The 17,661-nt window shown below is 35.8% G+C and overlaps 1 protein-coding gene across 2 annotated transcripts in view; it reads right to left on the bottom strand.

Annotated features, from left to right (window-relative positions):
- Positions 1-282: 282 nt before the first annotated feature.
- LOC139121764 (glycine receptor subunit alpha-1-like) overlaps positions 283-17,661 on the bottom strand; it is a 98,385-nt gene continuing 81,006 nt past the window's right edge. Inside the window, exons 3-9 of one of the 2 annotated variants that reach the window (XM_070686903.1) lie at positions 16,118-16,185; positions 14,998-15,218; positions 12,876-12,958; positions 10,303-10,440; positions 9,026-9,255; positions 5,743-5,859; positions 283-4,962 (exon numbers count right to left, since the gene is read on the bottom strand). In XM_070686903.1, coding sequence (XP_070543004.1) covers positions 4,684-4,962; positions 5,743-5,859; positions 9,026-9,255; positions 10,303-10,440; positions 12,876-12,958; positions 14,998-15,218; positions 16,118-16,185 — 1,136 coding nt within the window. In that variant the 3' untranslated portion in view covers positions 283-4,683. The remainder of the gene's footprint in view (positions 4,963-5,742; positions 5,860-9,025; positions 9,256-10,302; positions 10,441-12,875; positions 12,959-14,997; positions 15,219-16,117; positions 16,186-17,661) is intronic. The other variant, XM_070686904.1, reaches the window with a different exon arrangement.

Here is a 17,661-nt window from a genome sequence, read left to right as displayed (position 1 = left end):
TATACCATTGTCGGGGTAGGAATACGTGACTAAATATCACTGCTATAAAGGAACATTTTCTTGATAAACTCTCTAACAAATTTTAAACCTGCGTACATTACATGCACGTTTTACACTTTCAAGATGGCAAATCTTTCCAAACTTTTGATGCTCGGTAACGAAACGGAAAGCTCCCCTTACCAGCGTGAGAATAACATTGCCGGATGTGTAGCATGTATGATAAACGTTGACATCACTTTGGAAGGTGAACAAATTACAAGAGGTAACCAGGGGCATTATTTTACAAACCTTATTAACTGTAACAGCAAGAAAATAAACGGTGTCCGATAAATACATCGTTAATTGTAAAAGATAGTACACGTAACGCTCTTTTCTGGAAAAGAAATACCCATACACTGTTTACGAGATAATGAATATTATCTGTCAGAAAACGAAACACATTTTTTCAAAGTAATACATAAAGCACTTGCTGATAAAACCAGACATCATGTCTGAAGATCTACATTTTGTAAAGACAATTCCCTCTTCAAGCATGCATCGATGTACTACATGCAACTTTGTTTTTATTAAATCTTTTATTTTCAAACAAATAAAGTGATACGACAGGTGAACTAAACCAAGAAAGGCACAAGCGTGGAATTGAAAACTATCGGAGAAAGTAAAATTACGATCAGTTTTTATGTACATAAAATAAATATTCATTAGTAATGGCAATTTTGTGTAATGAATAGTACATTTCCCCATTTCCTAGCAATTTTATATCAAAATTTGCTATTTGCTTGCTTGCTTTCTTAGCCGAAAGTCGACTCGACCATCCACAAAACACCATAAAATTTATTAGAAGAAGTGGCATTGCAAGAGACTAAGAGTCGTAAAATTAGCCGAAGGAGATGATTGTAGGTGGACAATTGCTAATTGCATTCGAAGTATTGTAGGCAATGAGACAATTTTATACATGGTAACAGTACCGCTGCTGTTGTTACAACAGTTCAAAACGTTAATGTTGTTACGAGGCAACACTGTCCCAAATTTCACAAATGCCTTTGGCATTTAATCGTCGTCATTAAGCAGCGAGCTCTTTCTGATAAAGTAACGTGAACATGTTGAAATTAGTTCCTGAAATTTTTACAGGATTGTATCAGTTGTAGACCAACTTAATTTCCGCTATTATTTCATGCTCTATCGTGATATATTTATTTATTGTACCCACTCGCACAAATACGAGAGCCTATAGAGGTAAGGCGCTTTGCCGTTCTTATTCTTGCAGTCTAATCCATGACCCCTACTATTACCTGCAAAAAATGAAGGAGCTCAGATCCCTGGGACCCAGTCTGTGTCTTGGCCATTAGTGGGTACATTTGGTGCTTGGTCTGCGACGAGAGAGAGAGAGAGAGAGAGAGAGAGAGAGAGAGAGAGAGAGAGAGAGAGAGAGAGAGAGAGATGTAACTTCACTAAATTTAGTAATCTCCATAAATGTGATATCAACCATAATGTAATATTATCGACCACAAAGGTAACAAAACAGTCAGCCATTAGTGTAACAGCAGAGAACCACAAATGTAATACCAAAGCAACAATAAATGTAATAAAACTCAACTGTAAATGCAGTAAACTTGAACTTGTGCGTGTTCTATCAATGCCCTGAGTAGATATTAAACGTTAATAAGACTAGTGTAACCTTATTGCATACTATCCGGAAACTAGGTTTCCTTTTCTAAACACGGAATAGTATACATTAGAACACTATCAGAAAACGGCGAGATACCAATCAAACCGTTAGATAAAGTAAGTGGAACAGCAATGCAGACACTAATAATTACATTTCAAAGAGGCGTCAAAATAGCTGGTCGACCAGTGATACCACACAAAGTTTACAACAGACAACTTAGAACAAACAACAGAGAAAATACAACCTTATAGAAACGTACGATAAAAAAACATGTCGACGACACATATATAGGCCTATAGTTCAATCTAGTAAACACGATACGTTTGACATCACGATCTTGAACATAGCAGAACAAGAATAGACATCCTAGCTTCCCAAGTGATTGAACAAACTCTAATTTTTGCATACAATTTATCCACGAAAGATTTATTTTAAGCGACTGATGAAGGAATTATGGCGAACTTTCGAAATATAGCGTTAAAGGATGAGGTGTTATATAGTCTTCCCACTCTGGAGTAGAGACTGCGCTGACACACAGATAATATTACAGCCGTGTCTGGCCATGGATAATCAGTTCTATACGCAAAACGTGAGATACTCTTACAAGAAATACACTGAACAAAAACAATGCATGGGGTTGCCTTCCCTTTATTACACACATAGATATTTAAGGGCTAATTCTTTAATTGCGATGAGATTGTAGATTTATTACATATACATTGTATTGTTAGCAAGTATTACATTTATTGCTGTTTTTTACATTTATGCTTATGGTTTGTGTTTTAATTACATTTATGGTTGATTTCTGTCACATTTATGGGTGATATTACATTTATGGGTGTAATTTATTACAATCATGGTTGACGTTACATTTACGGAGATTATTACACTTACGGAGGTTACAAAATAGAGGCGGGTACAGACAGATAGATAGACCGAATATCTAATATGTATTCATGGAGATTTTCATGTCATGTGACCTTTTCATGGCATACAACGGCCATGATATATATTACTACCCTCTGTCACGGGCACTCGTGCAATCACCTGTGCTAATTGAAATAGAATGTTATACATTTTAGTATTTTATTTTGAAAAATGAATTCAACCGAAGGTATTCGTTGCTGTTGATATAGAATCTGTTCTGAGTCTTCGGACGCGGCGATGAAATACATTTAAAAGAGTGTTCGTTGGGGCGCTGTGATTTAGTATTTCACAATTTTTACACGTATACAGCAATGTTTATTCACAATCTTCTACCTAACTTGCACTGATCTACAGTGTCACAAATCAATTAATATGAAAAGTGATAAAAGGGCTCACAATTATGTATACCTTTTATATCGATTTACGCATCACTGAACAGCAGTTCAGATATATTGGTCATCGACTATTTTCAACTTAAAAGAGGGTTGACAATAACCATTGGACGGTTGACATATTTATATTCATTGGAAGTCTTCCAGTTCTCGGTTCGTGCTACCTGTATTGCCACACAAGGTATACCACAACCGATATCTTATATCGATAAAAACTTTATTGTTAAACGAAAACTATACATAATGGTAAAAAGCAACTGAAGCCTCTTACATGTTCCATGTAGCACAGTGTTGTATCGGACTGTATCGATATTGTTTGAATTGTACGCTTAACATGGTATTGTCGAGCTCGAGGACATACCGAATTTTGAAACCAAAAATTTTTCTAGAAGAATGAGCAAACTTTGATAATGTTTTGATTTCTTATATCCGAGCTAGCAGATTCCCTCTTCGGTTTATGCTCACGATATAGATAAGTTCGAATATTATTGTGCCAGAGAACTGGTGTAGATTTCAAGGCGCAATGTTTACTGTGCGACATTGTATACGCCATCGCAGTTCTTGCAGGATGCACATGTATCTTTTATAGAGTAGTTATTTAAGCTACCATATCATTATTTACGTAACTATTCAAATAGCAACGTTTATGTGAGTTTAACATATTTAGTTTCCAGAAATATAGTACGCTACTACCATATTGTTGTTATAATTATACAGCAGATCATGACTTAGAAACCGAAATTGTGTATAAGCAAAAGTTGCCAGCAAATATATTTTAAGTGTGAAATAGTCCATGGTTTTCCTCGTGATATTTGACTCGAGGGAATGTCGGTAACATTAGCATGATAATTCTTCAGAATCTTCTGCAAAAATAGAAAAACGACAATTGAATGTTATATATAGTCAGTAACCCGCTTGAATATACATGGATGCATTTGATACGCCTAGTCTTCTAAAAATAAGCTAGTATACTAATCACAACCGGCTGTCAAAGAGAATATATTTGGTAGATAGCAGATCACGGAAAAGAGGTCGAAAGGCCGTATGACTGTTCTCTTCGATGATGGCAGTTGCAGTACGTGTATTCATCCATTCAATGGATAGCTATGAAAATGAATGTGGGTTTTGCGATTAGCATGTGTGTAATAGCGGCCAACATGATGCCAAAAACGATTTTCTTGACACAGAGACCCCACGTGGTACTGGTTCACTTCGGCTTCAATACTCGTTTTGACGACGATATATTAATAGTGAAAGTGCAAAAAAGGAGAGTAAAGAGCAGTATTTTTATTAACCACACTTTTCAATGCAATAACTTCTACGGCTATTAATCAAATAAAATTGCTAGAAACTTTGATTAGGAAAGGTAATAAGTTACTTGTCAGCTTGTATGATTTTAATTGTTTTTACTCCTTAAAGTGTAAATATATCTGAGTTTCGTATTGCCTGACGTAAAGTTTAGAGAGCAAGGGAATTGTTAATATCAATGACAGTAGCAGGGCTGGTATGAACAATTTTGCTGAAAGTAAACTGCGAGACAATATTATCTTCTCTAAGGAAACTGTAACTTCCGCATTTCAATGAAATATTTTTAGTTTCCATTATCGGCATGTAGACGTCGCAGAAATTCAGGCTTTGTTTCGAAGTCTGTGAATACATCAAGACCCAATTTCCCAGGAAGCATTCATAAAGCAATCAAACTACATGCGGGTCGTATTCCCGCTCGTCCTCAGTAAGTAACGACGACCAGTATATCACATTGAAGAGCATATACGCCGTCGGGAATAGTATCCTAGAACAACGATCGATGTTGACACCGCGTGGTCGCCTGCTCTTCATGCTGTCTTGTCTTTCTATGTCTGTGTCCACAGACGGGGTAACTGAGTTCAGAGTCTGTAGTTCTGTGTGTGACGGGTCCAGCCTTCGACTGCTAGAGCTACTAGTTCGACTGCTAGTTATCAATTTTCGTAAAGCCTTCAGAACAGGATAAAGAAACAAGTTAAACATTGTTATTGATTTTTGTATTTTATCAAGCGTGTCTTAAGTTAGAAGGTACGGTGTGTCATATATAAATCATGGAGTTCCATGCTACACCAATTAGTTTTGGTTATCTGACATGGTTGAAAATAACAAACTTGCATTTTAATCAACATTCGATGCATTTCCTTCTTAACCTTAGGTCAACGCGATAATCAGTGAGAACAGTATATTTCATTGAAAAATTATCAATACAGTGAAAAGTGTATAAACACAGGAAAAACGTTCTCTAGCGACCATTTTAAGAGTTAAGAATCTGATGCCAGAGAATTCGAACCATTATTCTTCACACAATTTTGCATTATTCGGGTCATACAGAACGTCTTATTCATAATTGCATCAAATGTCACCAAATACAGTAACTGTTGATTTGTCTTCGTGTTGATTACAGTGAGAGTGCTGCTCTTTAAAGTGGTGTTAAACATAGGTATAATAATGTGTTTTGATCATGTAAACCAAAATCGAATTCAATTAATCTTATATGTATATATTCATTCATGGGGCGTCAATATGAACGAGTCAATTCATAGTCTGAACTGCTTAAAATTAATTTTTGCGACTTAGAAGACAATAAATTGGTGTGACAGCACTACATGACCTCGCAAAACATGCGAATTGAGGAGTTGAGATGGCATTCAATTGAATGACGTTAATAAAACATGTGACCTCCGAGTCGAAGGTAGAGCAAGAGTCAACAGGACGCGTATGAGTTGTTACCTTTATTATACTGCCTTCATGGTATTCTTCTAAACTTATGCGGTGATGGACGAGTGCATATTCGAGTAAAGACGCAACAACAAACATTAGGCATGCTAGCATCCAGATGTCAATCGCCTGTGGATAGAAGACAGTATATGGTAGTCAAATCTACAGCAACATCTACATCCGTTACATAAATTTCACGTTTATCTCATTTGAATATGTCATCGCAATTTTCTGTCAGATTCCAATGTCAGCATAAAACAACACGCATTCTTTTGGGAATTCAGGCTTTGCTAATTGATATTCCACAACATACCAAACGTTAAAGGTTCTCACAATACGAATATTATTGCCATTCACCTCATATACGTAATGCACTTTTTTGAAATCTATCAACTCATCATTATGTATAGTATTTGCAAACTAACTATCCAAGAGTCCAATATCTCGATCGATCGTTGTTTATGTTATTATTAGGCTCATGTTGTGTCACGCTGAAGACAATTTAACAGATGTCTTCGACTTTATTGAAAGGGTGTGATAAAAAAGATAAAAAATCTGAGATAAAAATCTGAAGATTTCATATTTAGTGGAGAAATCAAATGCGTTAGATTACTTCTGTGCCATGATAGTTGGTTTTCACTTGCAATTACAGTTCACTCGTACAGGTGGCATTTTACCGGAGGCCAATAACAAAATAGAGACAATTGTTTTACATCTTGTTCAGGACCCTTGACAAAGTTGTCGTTCTAAACCTGGGTACTCAAATCGTCACTGATCATGAATAAAGTACCTCTTGAGCTCGTATATTATACAGCATTGTGATGTTGAAAATTTTAAAAATTATTGTCTTCTCACACTATGTGCGTAATATTAAGTACACTCTCGAAATTACGTCACCGAAATATAGTTGCTTGTCAGTGTTCGGACAATTCGAAATTAAAATTCTTCTGAAGGCCATTGATGTGAATATCAATGATGTGGACTTTCAGGTAACATTTTAACTGTGTTTAACACGATACAGATGTATTTTTGTAAGGTCGACCGCAGACATGCAATTTTTATTTATTCTGTACAGCAGAGATGGTTGGATGAAATCTGAAACAATACCTTGTGAGGAAATTCAATAAAATTATACACTTTTTCCCTGGTTTTTAGACCGGTTAAGTGCGATGAATCAATGTGTCGTTTGTTGAGGGGGCGGATTTTTAAATTGTAGCCCAGCGGTAAATTGACTCGCTGTACCATTAGATCACACATTCATTCAGATATAGGTCAATTGTTATCCTCACTATACTAAATATGTTGCGGTCCGCATAGAGCCCTTCAGACTCTCTAATATAACCCACTCTGGAAATTTGGAAGTTGAAGTACGTGAAACCGACTAAAGGGCGATGTTTCTTGAATATCAATGTTTGGAAAAGCTATAGATATTATCTTGTATGAGTGACCATCCCTTTAGACCTTGAAAATACTCAATTATTAATCTGAACACATATCGCTGTTATGCTGGTGGTCGTGGCGAGAATATGAATTAAACAGTTTCACCGTTCCACGATGTGAAACGTAGCATTTACTAGACACAATGAATCACCAATTTCTTATTGAATCGAAGCCATGCTATGTATATCTTTGTTAACAATACAACTGTAGGAAACGTGACAAGGTCTGTATACTCAGCATTTGCTGAGATACAAAATACTCCTCACCTCAAATTACTTTTCTTTTGTAATCTACAAATCGTTATATTCAACACAACTGTAAATATGTAAGCATGCTTCTTAACATAAATGTATTTACATACGTAATTACGGAAATAGCTGCAGATGTGGTGACGTAACTATATAACTATATACCTACATGTATTTAACCATCTCGTACCCTATATATATATATATATATATATATATATATATATATATATATATATATATATATATATATATATATATATATATATATATATATATATATGTTGGTATGCAATGTCGAGATGGTTAAATATATATATATATATATATATATATATATATATATATATATATATATATTACATATGTATGTATGTATGTATGTATGTATGTATGTATGTATGTATGTATGTATGTATGTATGTATGTATGTATGTATGTATGTATGTATGTATGTGTGTATGTATGTATGTATGTATTTATCTATATATTTGTCTATCTATTTTTGTCTGCCTATCTATTTATCTAGCTATGTAAAGTATGTATATTTTTGTACCTGCGTGTGCTGAATATAAAATCAGCGTTTGCCGTATTAAAGAGTAAATGACATGTAAAAATGATGCGAGATGGGCTGATAGTGTTTATATCAGTTTATGTTAACTGTTTGCAAGGCTTCCTTGGGCGTAAAAATACAGAACTAGAGCGACGAATTTAATCAAATGAGTGGCTCTTAAATGGGGCTGAGAACGAGAAAAGCAGGAAATTGCTTGTTCTAAGTAAGCAATATCTCACTCTCCTTGGCTTTGGCCTAGCGATTTTCTGTGTCCCCTTACCTTGAAAGTAACATTTTAATTAACTTTGGATCCAGCCATTGTAATACGATTTTGACATCATGACAAGTCATTAGACCTTGTGAACATTAAATGTATTTCAGACAACCAGTGGAGACACGTTTAGGATTCTCTGATAAACAAAAATTAATATCTATTGCATGGAGGTTAACATCGAGCTTTCAATCAGGTACAATGACAGCCACAAAACTTACAAAACTAAGAAAAAAACATAGTTCTGTGCCGACTGATCATAAGTAGTCAAATGTTCGGCTGTCAAATCATGCTTCTTGACGATGACTTGCATTTATTTTTGATGAATGAAATTAAGCCAGGGCTTAAATTTTATTCCAATAGAGCAAGCTAATCCACATGGTCAACTTACAAATTAATCACAAAGTTGAGTTCAAAACACAGGATGAACTATCTGGTTTTAGCAATGGTTCGATCGTCAACATCGTCATGTATGACACAAGTACTAAAATGCACAGCACTACGGGATAAGGGCCCGTAAGGCTTGCTCAAGCACGATTATAATGTGCACTCCTTTGCTTAATGATGGTCAATGAAAGCTTGAAAACCACTTCATCTGGGTACAACCTTTTTGATTCTTCGAAATTCCTTTCGATGGAATTGACAGCTAACCTCCCCGATAATGTCGAATTTGCTGCACATAGGCGTTTGCAGCAAAAAAACAAAAACAAAAACAACCAAAAATAAAAAAGCAAAAAAGTTAAAGGGATGGATAACAAACATCTTTCTTTGTTCTGTACTTACCGTTATGTAGGAGACCTTTGGAAGAATAGAATGGACGCTGATAGCTTGTGTTGTCACAGTCAACACTATAGTGACTCCAAGGGCGACCCGTGCAGGAGAGGCGTGCGGGTTAATCCAGAACGACACCCATGACAGTATGACCAGGAGTAAACTTGGAATGAAATAGCTTATCCAGTAATATCCCAGGAGTCTGGTAAATATGAAGTCCACCTCTATGCAAGAAAAATTGCCTGAAACAAATAAATAGTGATCATTAGATCATGTGAGACGGTGGTCAGCATGACTACGTGCAACAGCTTTCGTTTATCAAGATTTCAAATGCTTTCTTGAAGACTTGGCATGTACTTTTTCCAAGAGTTCAACGCCTCTTTTCTTTCTATTTACGCGAACAGTTTGCTTTCGTCACCGAAGCAGCTAGGCTGCGAAATGTCGTTTCGTGATATTTGTGGTACTGCTATCACTTTGAATCCAAAACCCTTCCGACTATCTGCCGGTCGGTCACTAAACAAAAAAACAAATTTTCAGGCGCTCTGATATGATGTTACATATCACGTAGTACGCGGCAGATCATTTCTCGACTGCGGAAGAGCAAAAATCTTCGACAAAAGGTAAGACACAACATCGACAGGTAATATAAAATGCAATGCGGCTACTATAAAGTGAAATGAGTTTGGTGGTAAACCTTTGAAGGAGAAAATTATAGCTTGTGGCGCATACAAAGAAACGGAAATGAAGCGAACGATGTCCAGGGCAAATGGATTAGAAAAAATTGAACGAAAGAGACTTACTCAAAAGTTTTAGGTACTTGTGTTTTTTATTCACACCTTATCACAATGTTGCAGTCACTTTACATACAATGAGAAAGCGAATGTACTTCAAGGGTACTTGTACTGAATACGCCGCACTTTCTGAGATGAATTTGCTTATTTAAATCTTGAGTAAGTAAAATGGCTATTTCGTGATCGGTGCATCACTTAGCTACTTATCTAAGTCACTAAACTATACATCACCATGAAAACAATAGTTTTCCCGCCCCTAACAGATGACATCTCTCGTCTGATGTTCAATACCGTCTCACGACAACATGATAAAGTGGTATAGGTAAAGACTAAGCATAATCACGCGTAAAAAATCACCAAAGCATGAGTACGATGCGCGTGAGTTCACACAAACAAACTCTCCTTAAGATGCCATGATTAATATAGAAACAAATCAAGAGTGTCGTCCCTTGAAATTACAACAGCTATCACAGACATTTTCTAGAAGTGATGCATTACCTGTGTAATAAAGTTTATCGCAGCGAATAAGCTTCGTGTCCGCGACGTAATACTGTTGCAGCTTTTTGGTGTGTTCTGGCAGCTGGAGGGCGTCAACCGCTTTCCAGAAAAACATTAATTCATTCGTTGTGTAACCATCTGAGAGAGATAAGCAAACAAGATAAATAAACTCAGTAAGTAAGTAAGTAAGTAAGTAAGTAAGCAAGTAAGCGAGTAAGTAAGTAAGTAAGCGAGCAAGCAAGCGAGTAGTGAGTGAATGAGTGAGTGAATGAATGAGTAAATAATGTAAGAAGGAAAGCAAGCGAAAGAGCAAGTAACTGAGTTTACTTAGTAGGGAGGTACCAGGTGAACTTGATCAGTCAAGATATTTCAATTTCTCAGTAAAAGAGAAGTAAGCTTCCTAACGATTTAACATCACTATAGCCCTTACACAAATTATTGCAACAAGCCATAGCACCATCACTGTTTTCGCTGTTGCTTAGATTTTAAAAATTTTTGCATCAACCGTTTCACCGTTTCAGCGGGATTGTTTCGGCAATTTTTGATACATCATATACATAAGTTATGACAGAAAAGGCATATTTGACAAAACGAGATATATTTTGTACTCCCATTATGTCTTTCCACAATGGCCGTGATCTCATTCCCATTTCTTCGTTGATAAGTGCAGCAGGGCATAACATGATCAACGCAAAGTGAAGAAAATAATTTTTGTTCAAGTTGTCGGTGTATTTTGATCGTTTGATTATCTGCAACAGGTTCCATTTACTGCTGTTTCGTTTCAGCTTGCTCTGTTACTATGAACTTTCAATTCACTCTCGGTTCTTTCTAAGACAGAACACGTGTACCGCGGCCGAAAAAAATTGAATAACGATAAATTTTAGACATTGAATAGACGTTTGTGTAAATTACTCTATCGATGAAGGTGGCGGTAAACTAGACAAGCGTAATTGATAATTATATTTCTTCGATCTGATACAGCGTGTGATTTTCATTTTGCGGCTGCCTAATTGGTCAAGGACGGTAATTTCGATCAGCAAGCATTTATGTGAAGGGCTGACGAAGACACATTCCCAAGAAGGCATATAATTGTTTTCGAGCTATATTGAGGAACATGTCATTCAAAGAGTAGTGTCAATATTTTGTTTGTATTATTCTAAATTTGCTCCATGGTCTAGGGCGCATGGATATGACTTGGAATATTCCAAACGGAATTTTAGGGATTTGGACGCAATTTTATCTCCATGATAAGTTTTGAAACGTCACACCTTGTTCGAAGGTAGCGAGTACTAGTGTATGGTACACTTTGACTTCAGTTGATCACATGACCTAGGTGGCCATATTGGATTTTGAGAAAAATCGCAAAATGGCATATTCTCATATACAGGGCAAAACCACTTCAAATTTCTTGTGTAGAATGCTTCCACTGGGTTTACTAAAATTTTGAAATCAAATTGCGAACAGTCACGTGATCTTGGCCGCAATATAGAAGTTTGGAAAAAAGTTCAGTTATATCTATAAAAATCTTCTTCTCCGGAACCAATAAACCATTTGAATTGGAATTTTGCTCCGATCATTATCAGTGGCAGTGGTATCAACTGTGGCAAAGGCGTTCAAATCGGTCACACGCTATGGCAGCCATATTGCCATTCATGAAACACTCATAACCACGAAATGATATTACAAAATCTTCGTCATCAGAGCCAACAAACAAAATGGACAAGTATGGCACCGCAATTTCTTCCCCAAATTTTTAGATGACCTTGGAGATCTGTGACATTCTTCCACGTAACTCAGTGACTACAAGGCCTAGAAGTTTTGGGGCTTTTTCGGTTATTGATCAGTATAGGTGCAAAAGTTTTTTCCAAAATGATGGATGACCTTTGACCTACATGTATGTCCATGCATCACAATAACTACAAAGGTCAGGAGTTTGTTTCTTTTGCGGAATGACCGTTATGCAACAAAACTGTTTTCCAAAATGTTTGGTTGACCTCGGATGACCTTTGACCTACTTCATTATCTCTCAGCAACTATAAGGGCTAGAGATCGGGGTTTTATTGGATGATGATCTGTATGAGACAATTTTTATCCTCCAAAATGTGAGATGACCTTTGACCTACTTTTGCTCATCTTGACAACTATTAGGGCTACAGTTCTGCTTTTTTATTTGATGATGACCATTTAGGGACACACTAATACACATAAGGTACCTACTCATGGTAATCACTTACAGAAGAAGTACACCTCATTAAGTATGTACATACCTAATTTTAAGTAGACTAACAGATCTGGACAACTTGTGTTGTTATACATGGAGCAGTAAGGATCAGACATTCTCAGTTTACAAACTGGACTAAAATCGATTTTGTTGCAAATTACCATAAAGCTTGGGCCCTGGTAACGCTGCTTGCAGCTTTAATTGCATTTCCTATCAATTTATTGTCTGTTTCGTCATGTTTGTCAACAACACAATAATACCAATATTGACATGACTAGAAATTGAAATAGGACCTAATTTTGCTGATGTTATAATTATCATCACTTAAAGAAATAAAGAATATTGCACTTACATGACTCCAATTGCATACCACAGTATTGTCTGTCCATGGGGAATCGAGTAAAGTCCATGGTACATGACACCTTGACTGATACTCTGCAAGAATGTTACAGAAAATACAGTAATTAGTATGTATGTACACATTTTTCCGAGGGATTATGGTCGTCGTGGAACATGCAATAATTACCCTGTATTGAACGTATGGTGGAATCAGGGGATTAGTTTTTACATTTCCCTCGCTGGGGAGGGGAAGGAATCTTAATAGAATCGACCTGAATCTCCCAAAAGTATCAACTTTGTATGTCAAAATGCGGCTTTTTAATCCTGTTGGGATGGTAAATAAATCAAGTTCTTCTTTATCAGGCCAACATTATTTGTTTAAATCTCCCATGAAGATGTTCTAGTCGATACTAACTAGTATGGGCTACATGTAAAACACGCAAAATTGATACTAACTGATATGTTACATGCAAAATGAGGAACTTGAATCTTGTAACTTTCCCGGCAATACGCTTTACGCATATCAATAAGGGATAGTGTGAAAGTCATCTATGCGGGCTAGGGTTTGCATTCTCAGACTATTGGCACCTAGAAAGCCGTTTGGAAACTACAATTATAACAAAATTGGGGGCCTCGAATCATAAAAGGATGTACAGATCGTCTATTTTAGGGACATTTTAGCCATTTCCCTATACTTAATTACGTACTCTAGTAGAGTTATAAGGTCAAAATTTTACAAATTGAAAGTATATGTAGTTTGAATCCTTACGACTTTGTAAACCTTGTGAAGTGAACATTATATCAATATTGACAGACTAAACTCATTGTAGATAAACATGATATAGCTCAACCTTAAGTTTTAGGATTAACACAAGGTGAATTTGAAAATTTGAAAATATCTATTAGCTTAAATAAACTTTTGTGAAGGATCAAAAATGCGCGACAAATTTTATTCGAGAATGCTACCTCCGAGATGAAATATTCCTCAGCATTGATCAAAGCTAATTCAAAGTAAGATATTACTATTTTTCTGGAAAGGTGTTCGCTACAATCATTAGAGTGACAGTCGGGATCACATTTTAACGCGAACAGCGAGGCTATTAACCCTGACCTTTTCTTTGTCAATCTTACAGTGCCATCGTGCATGTACTGCAGCTTAAAATCCAAATGTTAGTTAACAATTAGTGTGAGTCACTTTTCGGACCATGACACTGATGTTGGGAAGGGTTTCTCATTTTCTGATGTGAATATTACTGATCTGAGGATTATCTCATCTGCGATACATTTCGTGTTTTTCCCAAAACAAAAAGATGTAAGCAACACGAGAGAAGTATCCAGAAAACATGACATTATTACGTGAAACATTCCACAGTGCAACCTTTGTATCCTTGAAGAGAATATGCATAATGAACTCTTCGCTCTTTGAACACACAAAATAAGATGTGCGACACAATAAAAGGGGAGCGAGAATAGGTGTATGTGCATGCCTCGCACAGTTCATGCTCTTACAGATTCATTAATATTGTATATGGAAAAATGTTTTTTTTTGTGTGATAAATTACTGTTAGCCAGATAAGTATTAAATCGGTTTTAGGATAATACTTGTCCGATTAACGTTCCCGAGGCCATTTTCCCTACGTAAGGATGGCAAATTTTCTCCTGCTTCGAGGGCAGTTGTCAAGTTAAAAAAGTTCCGGTTCACTTTCAGTCGAATGATCACTATGCGGCCCGCTACGTCTTTAATAAGTTAACGTTGAATCATATGGAGCGTACCACCGTCGATACTTGAGACATGTGATAAGTACCTATTTTACATTGGCGTGCTTTACTTCGCAATGTAACAATTCAAATCATCCTTGTCAAAGCTAATGCTATTAATTCTCGCCATCGGTTGTTTATTACCTTGCCTTCAACACCCCTCCCCCCTTCACACACACACGCAACCTCCTAAACACCACATAAAGACATTACGGTGGTATTGATTCAATTAGTGAAGAAGTCAAATGATATGCGATGATTATCGTGCGTAAAGCCGTCAGAGTCAAGCAATTGGTTGTATACTAGTTTCTATAATATTTGTATAGACCACAGTGTCGCGTTCAAAGAAATAACGGAGAAAATTGAAATAATGTCACCTCATGCTGTAGAGTACGTCGCCGTTACCAGAGAACCTGACTAAGACGTTATCAGTTGTAATATCGTGAAAATATGATCTCTTTTCGTTGAAGAAGAACAAGTCAGGTAGCCAGATCCTGTTGAGGAGGTAGCCCGAGGGAGGTATATGTGTGATGCTCTGGTTGTATCTGAGTCTAGGATCGTTCCACTGCTGGCGAAGGAACATTGTGCAGTCGAAGTCCTCGAAAGAAAACAAAGAAAGCAATTATGTCAAAAAAATCTGAAATCTTGCGGGAAAGTGAAAGTATTTTAATGTAAATGGGCATTTGTGTTGATCTGTCGGGTGTCAGCCCCTTCCTGATGACAGCATTATGTACAATACCAGGACAACGTATTGAGGAATTTGCTAACATGTATCGTGTTATGTGGGTCCTGATCTAAGGTTAACAAACAGACACTCAGTGCAATATTTTTTTCTGAATCGTACCTCACTTCACTCCTTTCTTTCGCATCAACTGAACTCTGGTATTTCGAATATAAGATAAATGGCACAGTGCATTAAACGTTTTATAGTATTGAATGCCGCGAAATTGAAATATAAAACGTTATCTTTTGATTGATCCTGTAATTTTCGAAACGTTTTAGACGAATAAAGGGAAATACCAGTATCTTTCCATAGTATTTTTTGTTTATTGTTTGATCGAGTTCTTGCGTCAACCACTTACTAATAATCCATATGGCACATTGAAACGCGTACAACTATAGTAGACTAAATGGACCTGACACAATTATTGGCAAGATATTTCTGGTCCAGACTCTATACTGGATTAATACCACATGTTAGTTTTATACGCTTATTAGTCATACACAACTGTGAATTACAGATAATCATCATCTTTTATGTGTAATGATGAGCATAGATATTAAAAGATGTAAGTGGAAATAAAAATTCGGAAAATGCAAAAAATGAGAATAATATTTACCTATTATGCCAAAAGAAATGATTAAATTAAAAATACATATTGGCCAAATCTTTGTTTACAGACTGATTTGAACCTTTGAATAATGATATCATCATTTTTAGATAACATGTTCATATAAGTACGGCAATGAAAAGGCTGAAGACTCCTATGCACTTACCATTGTGACTTCGGCGATGTTATCGATGCGGCTAATGAACAAGTCTACGTTTACTGTTACTGCATCGCCTATCAATATATGTAACATTATACACAATAAGTGAAAGATTATAAAAAGTGTTGAAAATCATATTCAAAACCCAGTAATTTCTTACTGTTACACTGTCTCTGCGAAACGCTCCTTACATGAAGTGTGCAAGGACTTTTTATATAAATAGAAAGTTATATATAAACAATTATAAATAATAAATAAATCTCTACTTAATAAATAAATAAATAAATAAAAAATGAATAAACATAACATATATTATGTAAATACATATGTAATATACATGTATATATGAATACATTATATAGATAAGTAATTTTGTATATTCATAAATGTGTATTATATTATATATATATATATATATATATAATATATATATATATATATATATATATATATATATATATATATATATATATATATATATATATATATATATATATATAGGGTAAATCTATTGCCAATGGTCATTATTGAAAGCGGACACATAAGGATTTATGATAATTGTGTTTCATGAAAGAAATGTTATTCACTTTACAGTTTTAATAACCTGTCAAACAACCATAGTACAATGGCACATCTAAATTGAATCTAACAATTTATCAACACAGGAAGGAAAGTAATCCCACTGTGATAGCTAACAGCGAGGCATATCCTGGTGAAACGAGATAACTTACGTACGTGAGACATCGACGATATCGGAAATAGTGTCCGTTTAGGACAGATGCAATCATTCTTAAGAGATATTATATTACAGATGTCCCCGCAAGGGACGTGACCTTTGCAAAACCTTGGTAAATGACAGATAATTAGATGTTATTTTATCTGATGAGTTTTATCGATATCAGCCATTTGAAATGTCAATGGCCATACATTGGTGCATTTTACCAGTGCTTTTTTTGGTGTTCACCCTGTGATATCTGAAGTTTCACTTCCAGTGATGCACATTAGCTCTACCGTTTATCCATAATTGTCTAATGACAGAGGAAATGTGCATGAGTTGCACATATATCAATACCACTTTTGATTTTTCGTTGGATATTACTAGCATAAAATAATTACTTCGCGATTGTTATCGTCAATCATTTTAGAAGGTAGCAAGAGTTACCTGCAAACACTAATTTAAAATGAGAAGAGGTACCTTATGTAAATACTGTTAAGCACATTTGAAATCGATTAATCAGGAAAGAGCGGTCGATTTTGCACCTATCTTTCGTACCAACTAGTACATGGTAAATTTCAAGTTCCCGTCAATCAACATACTAGGTTACAAAGAATGCTTCAGGGAAAGAGCATCGCTGCCTTAATGTAGTTTCAGCTGTCGGACATTTGGTTTGACAAAAAGTTAAACCGACTTAGTATTTGTCCGAACATCGCCCGCTGAGGTTGATTTGGTAGATGTACGTGATCACTTATTCTGAAATGTTCGTAACAATGTCGAAATTTGAGTTGACTCTTGAAATATGCAAACTAACGGCAATGAACGATTACTTTCA

This window comes from Ptychodera flava, chromosome 21, assembly GCF_041260155.1.
Source record: "Ptychodera flava strain L36383 chromosome 21, AS_Pfla_20210202, whole genome shotgun sequence".
NCBI classification, from domain to species: domain Eukaryota; kingdom Metazoa; phylum Hemichordata; class Enteropneusta; family Ptychoderidae; genus Ptychodera; species Ptychodera flava.
The sequence above is the reverse complement of the archived record's forward strand: the minus strand, read 5'-3'. Positions and strand labels throughout refer to the sequence as shown.